This window comes from Puma concolor, chromosome E3, assembly GCF_028749965.1.
Source record: "Puma concolor isolate L17-30 chromosome E3, mPumCon1.1.hap2, whole genome shotgun sequence".
NCBI lineage: Eukaryota > Metazoa > Chordata > Mammalia > Carnivora > Felidae > Puma > Puma concolor.
In genome coordinates, this window is record NC_141682.1 from 10,423,596 (window position 1) to 10,441,199 (window position 17,604).

General features: G+C 48.2%; 1 protein-coding gene across 4 annotated transcripts; it reads right to left on the reverse strand.

Annotated features, from left to right (window-relative positions):
• Positions 1–4,030: 4,030 nt before the first annotated feature.
• Positions 4,031–17,529, reverse strand: TBL2 (transducin beta like 2). 4 transcript variants are annotated; one of them, XR_015245629.1, is made up of 8 exons: positions 17,270–17,529; positions 15,421–15,551; positions 15,002–15,186; positions 14,377–14,528; positions 13,910–14,036; positions 13,470–13,622; positions 5,809–7,739; positions 4,031–5,570 (listed from the first exon to the last, which is right to left on the reverse strand). XR_015245629.1 is itself a non-coding variant. In XM_086692664.1 (7 exons), the coding sequence occupies exons 1-7, from the start codon at positions 17,400–17,402 to the stop codon at positions 12,776–12,778; spliced, it is 1,383 nt and encodes a 460-aa protein (XP_086548790.1). In that variant the 5' UTR covers positions 17,403–17,527; the 3' UTR covers positions 9,716–12,775. The 4 variants fall into 4 exon arrangements, 3 of the variants coding, with proteins under 3 accessions (XP_086548790.1, XP_025779133.1, XP_086548791.1); XM_086692664.1 differs by lacking the exons at positions 4,031–5,570; positions 5,809–7,739 and adding an exon at positions 9,716–13,277 and having other exon boundaries at positions 17,270–17,527; XM_025923348.2 differs by lacking the exons at positions 4,031–5,570; positions 5,809–7,739 and adding an exon at positions 9,716–13,238 and having other exon boundaries at positions 17,270–17,522.
• Positions 17,530–17,604: the final 75 nt, after the last annotated feature.

Below are 17,604 nucleotides of genomic sequence, written 5' to 3' on the forward strand. Positions count from 1 at the left end.
AACCAACTGAGCCACCCAGGTGCCCCGAGGTATGTTCCCTTTAGACCTGCTTTGCTGAAGGCTTTTATCATAAATGGATGTTATACTTTGTCAAATGCTTTTTCTGCATATATTTAAATTATCATATGGTGTCTATCCTTTCTCTTGTTGTGATGTATCACATTGGTTGATTTGCAAATATTGAACTACCCTTGCACTCTGGAAATAAATCCAACTTAATCATGGTGAATGATTTTTTTTAATGTATTGTTCAATTTGGTTTACTAACATTTTGTTGAGGATTTTTGCATCTATGTCCATCAGAAATATTGGCCTACTGTTTTCTTTTCCTTTTTTGTAGTGTGTTTATCTGTTTTTGGTATGAGGGTAGTGTAGGCATCCCAGAATAACTTTGGAAGCTTTCCTTTTCCATTTTTTGGAATACTTTGAGAAGAATAGGTATTAACTCTTTAAATGTTTGGTAGAATTCATCTGGGAAGCCATCTGGTCTTGGACTTGTTGGGAATTTTTTGATTAGCGATTCAATTTCATTGCAGGTAATTGGTCTGTTCAAATTTTCTATGTCTTCCTCATTCAATTTTGGTAGGTTATATGTTTCTAGAAATTTATCCATTTCTTCCAGGTGGTCCAATTTTCCGGCATATAATTTTTCATAATATTCTCTTATAATCCTTTGTATTTCTATGGTCTCAGTTGTTATTTCTCCTCTTTCATTTCTGATTTTGTTTATTTGAGTCCTCTCTCTTGCTTCTCTTTTTGTATTTGTTTTTCTTTTTTTTTTTTTTTTTTTTTTTTTGATGAGTCTGGCTACAGGTTTACAATTTTGTTGATCTTTTCAAAGAACCAGCTCCTAGTTTCATTGATCTGTTCTGGTGGGTTTTTTTTTTATTATTTCTAATTACTTTATTTCTGCTATAATCTTTATTATAATTTCCTTCCTTCTACTGGTTTTGGGTTTTTTTTCTTCTTCTTCTTTTTATAGCTCCTTTAAGTGTAATGTGTAGGTTGGTATTTTTCTTGCTTCTTGAGGCAGACCTGTATTGCTATAAACTTCCCTCCTAGAATAGCTTTTGTTGCATCCCAAAGATTTTTGGACCATTATGTTTTCATTTTCATTTGTCTCCATGTATTTTTTAAAATTCCCCCCCCCCTTTTTTTTGTTTGTTTGTTTGACCCATTCATTGTTTAGTAGCAATTATTTAACCTCTATATATTTATGCTCTTTCCAGATTTTTTTCTTGCAGTTGATTTCTGGTTTCATAGCATTGTGGTCAGGAAAAATTCATGGAATTACTTTGATCTTGAATTTGTTGAGACTTGTTTTGTGGCCTCATATGTTACCTATTCTGGAGAATGTTTCATGTGGATTTGAAAAGAATGTATATTTTGCTGTTTTAGGATGGAATGTTCTGAATATATCCATTAAATCCATCTGGTCCAATGTGTCATTCAAAGCCACTGTTTCTGTTTGGATGATTTGTCTATTGAGATAAGTGGGTTGTGAAAGTCCCACAAGTGTATTGTCTTGTAGAATCAGAAGTCTCACATGGATCTCACTAGCCTAAGATTAAAGTACATTCCTTTCCTACAGGCTCTGAAGGAGAATCTGTTTCCTTTCTTTTTCCAGCTTCTAGAAGCTGCCCACTTTCCTTGGTTCATGGCTCTTTCCTCCATCTTCAAAACCCAGCAGTATCAGGTTGAGTCCTTCCCTTGCTGCTGTCTCTCTGATTTTCTCTTCTGCCTTGCTCTTCCACTTTTAAAGATGTTGTATCCCTGTGTTACATTGAGCCCACCCAGATAATACAGGACAATCTCCCTATTTTAAAGCCAGTTGATTAGCAATCTGTAATTCCACCTGCTACTTTAATTCCCCTTTGGCATGTGTCCCTACAAAATTCTTATGCTAAAGTCCTCCACCTCCCCACTCTCCTGATGGTGTTGGGAGGTAGGGCCTTTGGGAGGTGATTAGGTCCTAAGAGTAGACCCCTCATGAATAATATTTGTGCCCCTATAAAAGAGAACTCAGGGGCACCTGGGTGGCTCAGTCAGTTAAGTGTCCAACTCATGATTTCATGGTTCATGAGACTGAACCCCACATCGGGCTCCACGCTGACCATGCAGAGCCTGCATGGGATTCTCTCTCTCCCTCTCTTTCTGCCCCTCCCTCTCTCTCTCTCAAAAGAAATAAATAAACTTTTTAAAAAAAGGACTTCAGGGGCGCCTGGGTGGCGCAGTCGGTTAAGCGTCCGACTTCAGCCAGGTCACGATCTCGCGGTCCGGGAGTTCGAGCCCCGCGTCGGGCTCTGGGCTGATGGCTCAGAGCCTGGAGCCTGCTTCCGATTCTGTGTCTCCCTCTCTCTCTGCCCCTCCCCCGTTCATGCTCTGTCTCTCTGTCCCAAAAAAAATAAATAAAAACGTTGAAAAAAAAATTAAAAAAAAAAAGGACTTCAGAGAGCTCCTTTGCTCACTTTCTGCCATGTGAGAACACAAGATGATGGTCATTTATAAAACAGCAGGCATGTTCTCACCAGACATCAAATCTGCCAGCACCTTGATCATGCTTAGACATCCCATCCTCCAGAACTATAAGAAAAAATTTCTGTTGTTTAAGCCACCTAGCTTATGGTGCTTTGTTATAGCAGCCCAAACTAAGACAGCATGTAACCTAGCAAATTCACAGGTTCCAGGGATTAGGATGTGGGCATCTTTGAGGAGGCCATTATTCTACCACAGCATAGAGATTCGTCCATATCAGAGGCAAATGTACTTTTTAAAAGGTGATCGTATGTATAGCCCAATTTGGAAGTCAAATTGGGGCCCAGTTAAGAAAGAACATGCAAGGTTGAGAAGTGAGCTCTAACCTGTATGTGTATGTATGTATGTATGTATGTATGTATATACTATATACACACACAATAGATATAGATATATAGATATATAGGTATAGATTTTGTATAAAATCTATTTGTTTGTTTATTTATTTTTATTTAAATATTCTCCTTACCTTAAAAATAAGCAAACAAAAATACTCTTTGGGATTTTAACCTAGGCATGTACAGCCAGGCCTGCCTTTTCCCCACAGCTACAGGAACGAAACATCTTGTGTACTTCACACACAGCCCGTAGAAGTCTCAGCAACTATGTATGGAAGGAATGAAAGAAGAAAAAAAGAGGGAAGGAGCTCTCCTTACCACCCTCCTGATCCTGGGTCTGCCCGGTTTTCCACCTGCCTCTCCGAGTGGGCCTGTTCTGTTTTCTTCTCCAGCCTCTGTTGGGACTTCCACTCACCTGTAGAGATAGGACACACCCTCAGGCAGGGCAGTGGCATAAGGAATAATGGAGGTATTTCTGGAGCCACAAAGAAACCCCAAATATTATAACAAAAGTTGCCCCTATTGCCCTAATCACTTAGAAAATTACAAGGGCATGGGAGCTGTGAGCCACGAGCCATGATCGAAGACCGAAATATGTATCTCTTATTACGAATCGTATCACAGGAGTAACTGAAGAGATATTCTGGTTGCTCTGTCTTTTAATAATAACGTAGTGTGAAAATAAATAAAGGAAACATCATTAAAAATGGAGCCGGGGCGGGGGGTGCCTAGGTGGTTCAGTTCAGCTGGGCGTCCAACTTCGGCTCATGTCATGATCTCACAGTTCGTGGGTTTGAGCCCCACATCAGGCTCTGTGCTGACAGCTCAGAGCCTGGAGCCTGCTTGAGATTCTGTGTCTCCCTCTCTCTTTCTGCCTCTCTCCCACTTGCTCTATCTCTCTCTCTCAAAAATAAATAAAAACATTAAAAAAAAAAAGGGAGGAAGTTTACTTTACATAGCCCAGCAGGAAGGCAGCTCTCTTTGCCCAGACCAGCCGATGTACTCAGCCAATGAGAAGCTGTCACTACCCTAAACTCTTGTAAACAGCCCCTCTCAACTTTTTCTTTCCTCCGTAAATGTAAGGCCCTCTTCATTCTGTACTAAGTGTACTAATCAGGACAGGCTAGCTGTTGTAACAAACAACCCCGCACATTCCATGCCTTTAACACAACACAAATTTATTTCTTTTTCATGGTCACAGTACAATGCTGGGGTCAGGGAGAATCTGCTCCACAGAGTCGTTCAGGGGCCCAGTTTCCCTCCATCTACTGACTCATCCATCTACATCCTCGGCAGTCTCCACTGAATCCTCTGCTCCCGTGGAGCAGAAAAGGGAAGTGAGAACACGGAGAACCACAGGAGGGTTTCTAGAGACAGTCCCAGACTCAACAGATCACTCTGCACACATTCTAGGACTCATCACACGGCATCACCTAATTGCAAGAGAGGCTGGGAAGTGCCTAACCTTGTATCCAAGAGAAAGAGAAGAATGTGGCAATCTCTGCCATAGTGGGCAAACTTGGGGTGTGGCACATCAAGAAACTCACCTTTGCCCTGGGCTTCAGATCACAAAAGGCTTATGAGGTATGCAGGGCAGAGGCCACGTTGTTAGGGTGAACTACGCACTCAGGGACCAGAGACCAGTCATCGTCACCTGTCATCAACATCTCTTTCACTTCGGGTTTGTTGTGATGGTCGCTGTTTTCCCTGCCTCTGGGCTCCCAAAACCATTGAAACATGCCTGGACCATCAAATCCACTGGCTACATGGGGACAGTTTGTGTACATGTCTATGTCCCTACCTAAAAATTGTTTTGCAACCTGTAAATGCCAAGGCAGAGGACTTGGCATTCATTTAAGATCTGCTAAAGTAGCTGGATCTGAAAGACATGATAGAAGATGAGAAGGGGGACCTTTTAGTGGACAGAGGGAAAAGCGATCATGCTGTCCAGCAAGCAGCAAGGAATGGGTTGCTGAATCCTGCAACATCACGGCGGCCTCTGGATGTTTTGTCACTGATGCGGAATGAGCCCCCCCAGCCTTGCTCCCATCAGCTGATTCCCCAGAATCAGTAGGAGATGATGGTTCTGGGTTCCAGGGATTCCAGAAAGTCTTAGAGCAGGGGAGCAAGCAGGTATGAGGGGTCTGGTGGATTGCAGCTACCCGCACCCCACCCTTACTGCATGGGGGTGAAGGCTTCTTGGTAGCTAGTAGCTTGTGCCTTGAGTTCAAATTGTCTGCACGTGATGGAGGTGAACTGAAGTCCTGGTAGATGCTTAGGGTGGCTATAGCCTCCAAACCCCAGGGTTTGACCTTCTGGTGCTAGAGCTTTAGTGATCTCCTCACTCAGGAGTCATTAGTCCCTGGAAGATTCACACTCCAGTGTGTGAACTCACAAGATGTCATCCCAGCAAGTAATGGAAGGCTTTCCATTGGCAATGCAGTTGCATGGTGGATGGGGTAAGCGGAGGCCATAGTGAGCTCATTAACTGTTGAGCAATAAGTCTATGTGTTCATCGTGTTGGCCAACAAATATGAAGTGCCAACTGTGTGCTCACTTGCATGGGTATGCTAAGAATAGAAAGAGGTGCAAGATAGACTCCTAAAACTATAAAGTCCCTGTCCTCAAGGAACTTGCCTCTGGATGGCAAGATCAGAGACAGTGTGGGGTAACATTAAGAACAAGCTTGAGGGGCGCCTGGGTGGCGCAGTCGGTTAAGCGTCCGACTTCAGCCAGGTCACGATCTCGCGGTCCGTGAGTTCGAGCCCCGCGTCAGGCTCTGGGCTGATGGCTCAGAGCCTGGAGCCTGTTTCCGATTCTGTGTCTCCCTCTCTCTCTGCCCCTCCCCCGTTCATGCTCTGTCTCTCTCTGTCCCAAAAATAAATAAACATTGAAAAAAAAAAAAAAAAATTTAAAGAACAAGCTTGAACCCTACACTCCGTCCCGGGGTTGAATTCTTACTTCCCATTTAACCTCAACAAACCTCAGTTTTTCCATCTGCAACATGGGGATAATTGCTACCTCACAAGAGCTTCTCTGAAATGAATGAGAAAATGTCATGAGAGTTTCCTGTGAATACTTTCAATGTATCACATGATGGCCTTACTGGTTTTGTAAAAGAAATGCACACTCATTGTAGAAAACAGACCACACGGAACCAAAACTTTATGCACCTTTTTCCAAGACCTTACTCTCTGAAACGTGACTTTGCTGGAGCAGCTGTAATTATGAAAACACATCCATGCAGAAGACACTACTCAAAGCTTCAAGTATCACAAAAAGTTCAGCAAAGCAGCTGGTTTCCTCGATGCTCCCGAGGCACTGGTTGCAGGCAGTGGGAAGGCCCCACTGCCCCCCGGGAAAGTGGTCAGGATGAGGGTGGGGCTGGGGCCAAGGAGAGGGAGCGAGGAGTCCCTGGGATGTGACAGCCAGCCATCCCATGGATGGATGAGAACTCCGCCTTAACCTCTCCCTGTATTATGTGCTGTAAAAACCTACAAGACACGTCTGTTCCTGACCCTCCCAGGTTCTTGGGAGTTTAAAGGATGTGCCCCAAACCACAGGCTGGTTAAAGCCTTCGGGATCCGTGGGTCCCGCTGGAAAGGTCACTTCTGAAGGGAGGTGTCCAGAACGAGCACCCAGGTGGGCACTCAGGGATCTTGAGGCGCTGGGGCAATTGGGGAAGGTTCCAGGGAGGTCGAAGATCTTTTATTCAACTGACTGGCTCTCCCTTGGGCTCAGAGCACAGATAAATAACAACACAATGTGGGGCAGGGATGAAGGAATGTGAAGGTTTGTGAAAACAATGAGGAGCCATTCAAGTTAGTCTGAGGTAATGAGAGGAAAGCAGTTTCCAAAGACAAACTCCTGAGCCAGCTAAGGTGATGGCCTGTGTGGTCAGCTGGAGGATTTCTGGTGCCAAGCAGTGAAAGGATAGCCGGAGAGGGCCCCTGGATGACCACTGGGCACAAGCAAGAGAACACTCACCTGTAGGGACAGGACACACCCTGGGCAAGGCAGTCCTGTATGAAGAACATTCCAAATGAAGGCAGAATAGCACAGTGCAGTGCTTCCCAAACTTTAGTATCCGAATCGCCTGGGAGCTAATAAAGAACGCAGAGGCCCAGGCCTGGTGAAGCAGGATAGGACCCGGGCCTTTGTTGTTATATCCCAGCCTCCGGTGATTCTGACGCCTGCCGCAGCTTGAGAACCTTTCAGAACATGAGCTCTGGACCCAGACTCCGTGGGTTTGAATCCCAGCTCGGCCATGTGTCTCCTCAGCGACTCTGGCAATGCTATAGATTCACCGTTTGTGATCTGGAACTTCTAACAGTACCTATCTCAGAACTGCTGGGAGGGAGGAATGAGTTGTTAGCAGCACAGCCACTGGAACGGTGTCTGGACCATAAGATGTACTCTGGGAAGGGTAGTCACTATTCTCCAGCCTGTGTCATCTGTGGCAGAAAGCTGCCATTAGAGAGGAAAATTAAAGGAATCGCAGGGTAAGAGAGGATATTCCGTACATTTAACTGAGATTTTTACAAAAACAGAAAACCCTATTCAGCTAGCATATGTGACCAGCCAGTGAGCAGCTTGAGACGTCTGAGTGAGAAGCTGAGCGCCCAGGTTGCCATGACAGCAGCCAACAACAGGAGGAGGAAAAGCTCTCTCGGTTTATTAGAGAAAGCTGGGGTGCTCAGCTCCCCACATGGCTTCCTTCCTGTTGGCTCGACCCTGGGACGTGATGGAGGAAATGATCGAGGTGGAAGAGGCTCCCACACGGGTACCCCGCCTGCAGCTGCTCTCTGGGATACTTGGAAGAACTTAAAGGGGAGACTGGAGAGCCAGTCATCAGGCCACAGGTACCTGTTAAGAAAATATACAGGGTTGCTTCCACATATCCAGAACTTCTAGAAGTACTCTGAGACATACTCGGCTGAACCCCCTGGGAACACACAATAAACCCATCTCCTTTCTGATGGGTTAAGGAGAGCTTAGGTGGGTGAACTTGAAACCGTAGGCAAAAAACCAAGCGTGGGTAACAGCGTTAGGTGTGGGCGAAGAGGATGCCTTCTGGGGAACCTGTCGTGGCCTCCTCCTGCTGTGCCCCTGCCCACGGGGCACAGGTTTGTGGGGCCAGGGAAACGTAGACACCCAGCGCTTGTGTCCTCACTTCACGCATCAGACAGTTGAGATTAGACCTTAGACCTTGGAATCCCTGTCCAAAGTGACCCAAGCCCGCTTCTGATGCCTACAGGAGCCTCTCTCCAGGTCCATTTTCACAAAGGCAGTGCTGCCCCATGGTGCACACCCTAGGGCCCAAGTCCTGGGTGGCCAAGGGATGGTGGTGTGCAGCGACAGGGCACTTGGGAGGCGTGTGCTGGGGTTCCCTCGCAATGTGGCAAAGAACCAGGTGGGAAGAGGAGAGGCCTGGACCACTGGATGGCCAGCTGTGACACCACACTGTGGCAGAGACTGGACTCTGAGAACTCCAAATTCAAACTTGGCCTTCCAGTATGTTATGTCAAGGTAGGAGGGTGGAACAGATTTGGGCTCAGCTTGATTTACAACTTTTAAACATTAAGACCTGGCATGTGGGTCTCCATTTGCATTCTTGCCTCTGACTTCACAAATGTTGGGGGGGGTGCGCCTGATGGCTAAAGACATGTACTTTAGTACCAGATAGGCCAAAACTGAAACATCTGAGTGTGCCATTTATTATGTGCCTCGGGCAATTTACTTCAACACTCTAATAATACTGATGTTAAGGCTCGTTCGGTTCCAAGGAGTATCCCAATTCAAATGGACTTGTAAGTAAGGGATTTGTTGGTTCCTACAACTGACAAATCCAGTAGTAGAAACCTCAGGTGTGTCTGGATCCAGCAGTCTCACCAGCAACCTCAGCACATGGTCTCCACATCTTTGGCCCTGCTTTCCTGTGCTAGCTTCCTTCTTGGGCAGGACTACGCACATGGTCATAAGCTTACATCCTACTTACGAAGCAATCCCTGCAGAAAATGAAAGGTATCACTTTTCTAAAGATCTGGCAAAATCCAGGGATCTGATGATTGGTTATATGCCCACCATAAAGGGTCTGTGTCTATCCCCTACAAATCATGTGGATTAAGAGTCAGGGAAGTCGTTTTCACCAAATAAAAACTAAGATGCGGTTACCAGGAGAATGCGGCAAAAACGAGTGGTTTGATGGGGGAATAAATGCTTAGCGCTCAACGTGAGCCACTACTGATGTGATGGAGAAAAGGCAAATAGACTCAAACCTAGGTATGCATACAGAAAGGAAAGCAAGTGGAAACCGTGTTCGTTTTCCAACTGCCCCGAATTCTGGAATGAGTTGGCAGCTTGAAGAAATGAAGCCTTGGAAATGCACTCACAATCTCAGAAGACACACTACGGTCGTATGTATGAATCACGCTTTCGGCTGCTGTGGCTGATTCTGCAAACACCAACCTGTGCCCATCAGTGCGCCTCAGCCTCAAAACTTGGGTATGACACCAAGCCTTGTTCGCCAAGAAGACTGTTACTGGAATTGTGTAGAGAAGCACATGAATCCCCAAATTATTAAGTTTCTAGATACGCGGCCAATTTGGGGCAACGTTCAGTCTCTCTAACGCTGAGATAACCTACTATCACTGAGGACTCATCACAACAGTGTCTGCTTTCTACTCGCCTCCTGTCATCTCCAGCTACAGAACAATCTTAAATATTGAGGATCCTTCTTACCTTGATAGAAATTGACCAAGACTATTCATAGATCTCTAAATGTGCACTTTTGTGGTTTACACTTTTTTTCTATTTTTGATGATTGATAAAAATAGGCTATATACATTTTAAATATTTCCCCAGTTTTTTATTTTGAAAAATTGCAAACCCACAGAAGTTCAAATAGTACTAAAATATTAACGCCGCCTTCACACACACACACATTTTTGATCAAAAAAAACCACAGTGGCCTCTGCGCTATGTTAATATCCAGATACCTTCTCCATGCTTACGAGAGAAGCAGCCTCATGTTTAGTGAGAGGAGCAGTGTCCTCAGGAAGCTTCAGTGTTCTTTTTTGTAGGACTTCACTGATCTCATTAGAAACTCACAGCCCTGCAAGGCCCTTTGCACAGGATTTATTCCCATTTTACAGATGAGGAAACAAACTCAGGCCAAGTGATCTATCTGCTCAAGGTTTGTCAGTAAGTGACCCAGACGAACCTGGAACCAAAGACTTCTGACTTCAGTAACTCAACATATTCGGGTCACTTCTCTCCTGGATATACAGTGAGAGTAAAGCCGGAGCCAAACAGATATGCAAAGAAGTGTTTTAGCTTCATTCTTCCGACCGTCTGAAAGCAAATATTCACCAGGACCCATGTGCACAGCATTATCAATCAGAAGTCTTATCAGGAGCATAAAACTGCAATGGAAATTGAGAGCAGAAGGGTGCACACAGTGGGTATAGAAATATCTGTTAACTGCCCCCAATTCGACTTCAGTATTTACCGAGCGCTTACTCTGTTCCCGGTATTGTGCTTGGGATACCGAGCAAACAAGATAGACAAAGATTCTGCCCTTGTGGAGCTCACATGCCCGTGGGCTAATGAACAATCCAGAAGCTGCCAATGAGAGATTGGTGGGCTGCATCTGGCCCACATTAGTGTTTTGTCTGGTCCACACTGTTTCATTTTTGTCTTTTTATAATAAGTCGCCAACTTCTAGCTTCTCTGAAACAGGCAACTTCTGTGGGATTCCCGAATAAGAAGTAGCAGCCAGGACACGTGTCTCCTGGAGATCACTTCAGTTCCCAGGATCTCTCACTGTCTTACACCCAGGCAACTGTGGCCCAATTCATGCATTTGCGTTTCCTACTCGACATCCTAAAGCATTTAAGCTGAAACCCCTGAAGCAAACAAATATTCAAAGGAGATCATTTCAGATCAGATAAAGTCATACAAAAGAAATAAAATGAGCTAACGTGACAGGAGTGACAGGATTGGTGGAAAGGGCTACTTCAGACTGGGCGGCCAGGGAGGGTCTCTCCGAAGTGTAACTGAAACAGAGAACTGCATTACCAACAGGAAAAATGCTTCGAAGCAGAGGGAACAGCACGGGCACAGGTTCCACTTGGGGCAGGAAATAACTTGGCCTGGTCAAGTAACAGCAGCAAGTTTGGGGTGGTTGGGAGAGGGGTAAGAGGTTCACAGAGGAAGGAAGAAGCCAGATTACACAGGACCTTAAAGGCCATGATGAGAATCTTGGATTTTATTCCAGGTGCGATAGGAAGCCTTTGGAAGGCTTTTGCTTGGGAACAATGTGATCTGGTTTCAAAGATCACTCTGGGATGCAGGGAAGTGATGTAAACGAGGCAAGAGAAGAAGCAGGGAGACCAACGAGAAGGCTGGATTATCGTAGTCCAGCAGGTGACAGTGGCTAGAACCAGGATGGTTAACAGAAAAGATGGAGAAAAGCAGATTCAGGATATAATCTGGAGTAGAACCAAAAGAATTTTCTGATGGAGTGGATGGCAATAGTGCCAGTGGGCCGGAAGGATTAACGAAAAGGGAGTAATGAGAGAGAACTCCAAGGTTGTGCCTTGTTCAGAGGGATGTCTAGGGGAGGCCCCCATCGCAGGGACCGAGGGCAAGACGGGGATTTCGGATGAATAAATTTTGCCAAGACGCAAGTCGTCCTAGAGCCTCATTTCCCTTCTCCCACACCCCAGCATTCTCAAATCCAAAAAGCTGAACTTGTAAATGCCTCACCTCTTACCAACTCTATCCCTTCAACTTCAGACCCACCGCCTCCGTCTGGATCCAATTCTGTCTCTTGCCGGGACTTTCCCAACAGGCTTCTACAGCTATGAATTAACCAGCAAAAAGCACTTACTACCCACGCATACCTCTCTCCCACTAGCCATCCTTGATGGCAGAGATGACACCCTATTCGTATTCATCCCCGGTGCTAGTGCTGTGCTGGGCCCACAGTGGGCACTCAAATATTTGATGAACTGAAAAGAGGTCTCCTCAGATAGAATACAACCTCCTTGCAGAGAGGAGTCCTATCTTGGAATTCTAGCATTCCTCTACACAACTTAAAGAACCAGCTGCCAAATGTATAATCAAGTTCCAGAAACTTCGCCTTCCCAAGGGACGGGTTTCTTTCTTTTTCATTTAGTTTCAAAGCATTGAGTCCCATATTTACCTGGTAGTTAAGAAACAAGATTGGCCAACAGACAACGTATATTATTACCCTTTTCCAGTTTTCTTCCAAATCTAGGGACTTTATATGTGCATACGTTAACAACATCTTTGTAAGGAGGCCAAGAGAGAGGATTATTCTCCATTTTACAGGAAAAAAAACTGAGGCACCAAATGAAATCCCTAAATTCCTTTTTGATGGAATTCGGAGCTTCGCCTGGATTAAGACTGGTCCTTCCCTGACACGATCCCACAGTTCTGTATTTGGAGGGTATCCCAGGCTCCCACCCCTGCAAAACTGCTGGTTAGTACTCAGGGGTTCCCTAGGTTTTGCCTCCACAACTGCAAACTCCTTTGGGTACCAGGGTGTGTTGCCCCAAGGTCAAAGGCCATGTCCTCTCTCTCCAACTGTCCATTTCCCTCAGCACCTGGTGAAGACAGATTCCATCCCTTGGGCCCAGGAGAAAGAGAAGCACCTTGGTCATTAGACCAGGAAGTCAAGTAAGGCCAGGAGTCACAACCGGCAAGAAGAGAGAGATCAAAATAGGCAAGAAGAGTTTCAATGGGGAAAAGGAGAGAGGAGCCACCACTAAAAATCCAAATACTCCTTTCAAGAGGCTTCCAGCTGAGGAGTACCTGGGAGGAGGAAGTGGCAGCCGTGGCGCAGGCCAGATCCTTCCTGCCACACCCACCCAGAGTCATTTCTTCAAGGCACCCAGGCTTCTCAGAGCCTCCTGGGCCTGGGTCAGCTGCTGCTGCAGCCTCTGGCGGGTGCTCTCGTTGGAGGCCCGCTTCAGGAGGCCCTGCATTTCTTCTACCACCGCCCGATGGCCAGGGGTGTTATGGAAAAGCCGCACTGCCCGGTCCCCACAGGAGGCCAGAAGCCGGCCAGTGATGTCAAAGGACAAGTCAGTGATACACTCCCCATGGACCTGCTCAAAGCACTCCTCCTTCTCACCCCGCCGGGTGTTGTAGAGATGAATACTGCTGCCACTGGCCAAGGCCAAGACCTGGGCGTCAGGGGAGAGAGCCAGGCGGCACGGCATGGTGCTCGCCTCTTCAAAGCAGCCTGTCCTCAGCAAGTAGGGATCCTGCTGCTTCTTGTACTCCACATCTGTGTCCCACAGTTTCCACGTCCCGTCCTTGGAGACCGAGGCCATCCTGCAGCATGGAAAATCACAGCTCGAGCCCCAATGCACCCTGGAGGGGAGGGCACTGGGACAGCATTAGGGGCTCCAGCTAGGAAGCCAAGTGCATGGCTAGGTCTACTTCCTGCTGAGGGCCGGGCACTCTACCCACTTCAGAGCTGCTGCAGAGACAGGCAAAAAAAAGGCCCTGGTTGCCAACAGGGGCTGGGAGCCGCTAGTAAGACATCAGAGAGGATTCACTCACCTACGGGAGTCATTGGAGAAAGCGAAGAAGTGGACGGCGGCCGAGTGACCCTTCAGTTCAAAGGCTCGCACAACCTCCTGGAAGTCCCCTTTTTTCCCAAAGCAGACTTCCCAAACTTTGACATCCGGGGTGAAGCCACACGAGGCCACAAACCTGTCACACAACCAGATTCCTTTACAACTTCATCTTGAGGGCACTTCCTTTCTGCCAACCTGCTAAACCTCATTCCTGAGAAAGTGCATCATCTTCTACCTCAATAACACTGTGCTTTTAAAAATATGACCTCGGTCCATCCTCATGGCCAGGCTAGAGGATACATGGTACCCCCACTGCGCGTGATTCCATACGGTCTGCTCCTTCCACTATCTGAAGCGGGCTCTCTGCTCTGTTCCTGGCCATGCCTTCTGCCCATCCCAGATGCCAAGTCCCTCCCTCCTCACCTGCTACAAGGGGATATAGCAGCATGGGTGTTGTTCATCTGGTTAGTGTTGATGGTAGACAGCACATGACCTTTCAGATTCCAGATGAGGATAGTTGTGTTACTGGAAGCAGTCATGATGAACTTCCCTGAGAGGGCAGGAGGGTGACATGAGCCAAGGTCAAGGCCCTGACCACGTGTCATCCTCTACGCAGACACTTACGAAGGTCTCCGCTGTCCCAAGTATCCATGCTCCCCTCCTGGACCAAGGGTCACCACAGACTAGGATTTTGCTGAACGCTGTGGGTCTTACCTGCCTCCCCTGGGGACCTGCTGTGGCTCCCAGGACTCCAGGGGAACCCAGAGCCAGAGTCCCTTTGTCAAAACTAGGGCTGAGCATAACTCTCGGGCAGCATTAACTCATTCGGCCAATAACTGGGGCTGTTCCCTCTAGTCTTAGGTAAGCTCCGTCCTCTGCAAGCCTCTTACCTGTGTCGGCAATGCCGATGTTGACGACGGGTGCCTTGTGCTTTTTGGGAAAGTCCTCTGGGGTGGCCGTGAAGGTATAGCCTCCATCCTCTCGCTTGGTCATCTTGAAGACACGAAGGGTGTCTCCGTTGGCCAGCCAGACGATGAAGGCTCTAGAGACAGGTAGCAGACAAGGCACTCACTTGTTTGGACACGGAGGCCTGTGTGTGCCAGTTCCTATGCTAGGCTCTGAGGAAAATCATGGGCCTTCCTTCGTACCCCAGTCCGGCCCTGCAACTTAACCCCTTGGCTCAAAACCTCTTACTACTCCTCAGAAGGTAGGCCTCTCCCAGCTTTGGCTCTTTCAGTTTCTCTCTAGGGTTTGGAAAACCATGACAGCTCCCAAGACGAATCTGGAGCCAGGCTTTGGTACTTCCCAAGTAGGAACACACCTTCCCCTCTCTGCTTCCTTGCTGTGTAAAATGCACAGACCTCCAGGGAGCCCCGGGCGGTGCTCAAGCTGTCCAGTTCTCTTTCTGCCACCCCCAGGGAGACCCAGGGTCCCCCCTCACCATCCCAAGTCACGTATGGGAAGGACAGAAGCCTGGGCTTCTGCAGGCACAGCTGAGGCTCCGTCTTGTCGCACCTGCAGTCAGGGCTGAAGCGCACTAGGGTGGCGTGGTCCAGCTCCACGTTGGCTCTCATGCTGCGGTGCTCCCGCTGCAGGAAGTCCTTGGTGCTCCAGATGCGGACGGTGCGATCATCTGCACAGGTGGCCAGGTACTTGCCATTGCTGCTAAAGTCCATGCAAGATATGTTCCCACTGTGGCTCTAAGGGAAGGGTTGCAGGAAGTATGAACAGGGACCCCTTGGGTAGACGGAGTCTGTTGCCTGGATTAACAGCAAGCTGCTGATGGGGTATGATGAGAGGGGACAGGATGGGGCAGCCCCCACTGATTTTGGTCAGAGGCAGCAGGGTCTGTCGTGTGCACAGAACACTAAAAGGAGAAGTCTGCGGGGGTGTGAGTCTTTGTATATGTGTGCTGAGCATGGGAACCCATGTACCTTCAGTGCTGCAGCCAGGAGGCGGTGAGTAAAGTTGTGTTGTTGTGGCTTCTCCTTGCGAACTCGCTGATGCTGTTTCTGCTTCTTGGATCTCAAGGACTTGTCAAGTGGAAGTCCATTTGCCTTCTGGCCTGTGAGGAAGGGCCGTGTCATCTATCCATCCGCTCACTAAGCATTTCTGACTGCCTATAATTGGCCAGGAATTGAGGGAGCATCAAGAGATGACCAGATAGGCCCCGGGCTCAGGAGAGAGAGTGATGGGAGTAAAAACAGGGTTTTTATCAGACTGGGTTTGGATTGTAGCTCTACCACGAGGGCTCTTGAGGAGACTGCTTGCTGTCAGTCCACATAGCACCTCAATGCAAGTTAGAAAAGGAGCCCTCTCTGCAAGAACAGCTCAGTGGGTACACAGCACAGCCAACAAAGGGCAGATCCTTGGCCACACATCCCTAGGTAGGAAATAATGTGCACAACCAAACCTGGTGGTCCTGGGCTTGGGCAAGTTATTTAATTGCTCTGGGCTTCGGTTTCCTTAAAGAGAAGTTGTGAGAATTGGACAATATATACAAAAAAGAGAAGCAGAGTACCCAAGACGAGTATTAAAGGCTCAGAGGACTCCCAGAAGGAACTTAAGGATGAGAGGTAGTCAGTACCTGTTGAGGGAGTACCTGTCCTGTGCCAGAAATGGTGCCAGTCACTTTTGTATAAAATAGCTAATTTAGGGGCAGCTGGGTGGCTCAGTCGGTTGAGCACTCAACTCTTGAGATGAGCTCAGGTCATATGATCTTGCGGTTTGTGAGTTCGAGCCCCCGCAGAGGCCCCGCATCTGGGTCTGAGACGACAGTGGGAAGCCTGCTTAGGATTCTCTCTCTCTGCTCTTCCCCTGCTGGAGCGCTCTCTCTCTCAAAATAAACTTAAAAAAGAAAAAAAAAAAGCTAATCTAATTGAGAATCAGATCAGTTGCAAAGTGGGCATGTGTTAGATTACTGCAGATGCTCCTTAATTCGTACAGAAAAAAAAAACTCCCGAGGCTCCTATACAGAGACCACCACGACCCGCCCTCTCCAGCCTTGTCCCGCAAGCGTCCTCCTCCCCCCTGAAGGGCATACCAAATGCCGTTTCAGAACTCCTTGCCTTCATGCATGTAACCTTTGCCAGCAGTATTCTTCCTCCCTCCTTGGCCAAACTCTGACCGTGTATCCTTCAAGACCCCACACCACGTGTTTCCTACTCTCAGCGAAGATTTTCTTGACCCCTCCCCACCGAAAAAGCAGGGCTGACCACTCCCACCCTTGGGTTTCCTGGTGCTAGGACTGACCTCTTCTGTGACACCTATTACAGTGTATTTTTCACTTACATTTTCGGATGTTCTTCTCCCTTACGCGGCAGTGTACTTCCTAAGGGAAAAGTCCCGACACCTACTGCGATAGTACGTATATACTTCAATAAACGTTGCTCATGTCGGGGAATGAGTCGGAGTACCTACAAATGGTGCCCGTCTACCCTCACCCCTCCCTATTTTCCTAAAATAACGAACAAGCAGCGCGCTCGAGAGAGTTTACAGGGGCTCTCGCGGCAACCCCGGGGAGACGCTGGGGCTCAGCGGGACAGCGCCTCGTCCTCGGCCACCGAGAAAGTGGCAGCGCCGGACCCACGCTGTAACTAATCCTCCCGAAGGGGCGCGACCAGCCCGGCGAGCCGGCACCTCGTCTCGAGAAGCGAAACTCATTTAACAAAAGGAGAAACTGAGGCCCACGGGGTCCCCCCCACCCAAACCGCAGGTCGGACCAGTGGGAGGCCAGGAACATGGTCCTCGTGGGTCGCCCCCACCCGCCCCTGCCCCACTAACCGGCGGATCGGCTGCTCGTCTCCTCCTCCGCGCGCAGCCACCACCCCCGCGCTATCGCCGCCGTCGCCATCAAGGCCAGCAGTCCGAGCAACAGCGACAGGCCCATCAGCTCCGGCAACTGCGGCAGCTCCATGACCGCACTGCCGCTGCCACCTCAGCCTCTAACTACTCGGGCGTCTGCACGCCTCCGCGGGACCGCGCACGCACACAGGACGGGGCCTGGTCGTTGGCGCGTCCCGAGGGGCGGGGTCTGGCCGTTGGGCAAATTGCGGGGCGGGGCTTGACCTTCAGAGCGTCCAAAAGGGCGGGACCTGGCTGACGGAGTGTCTCGCGGG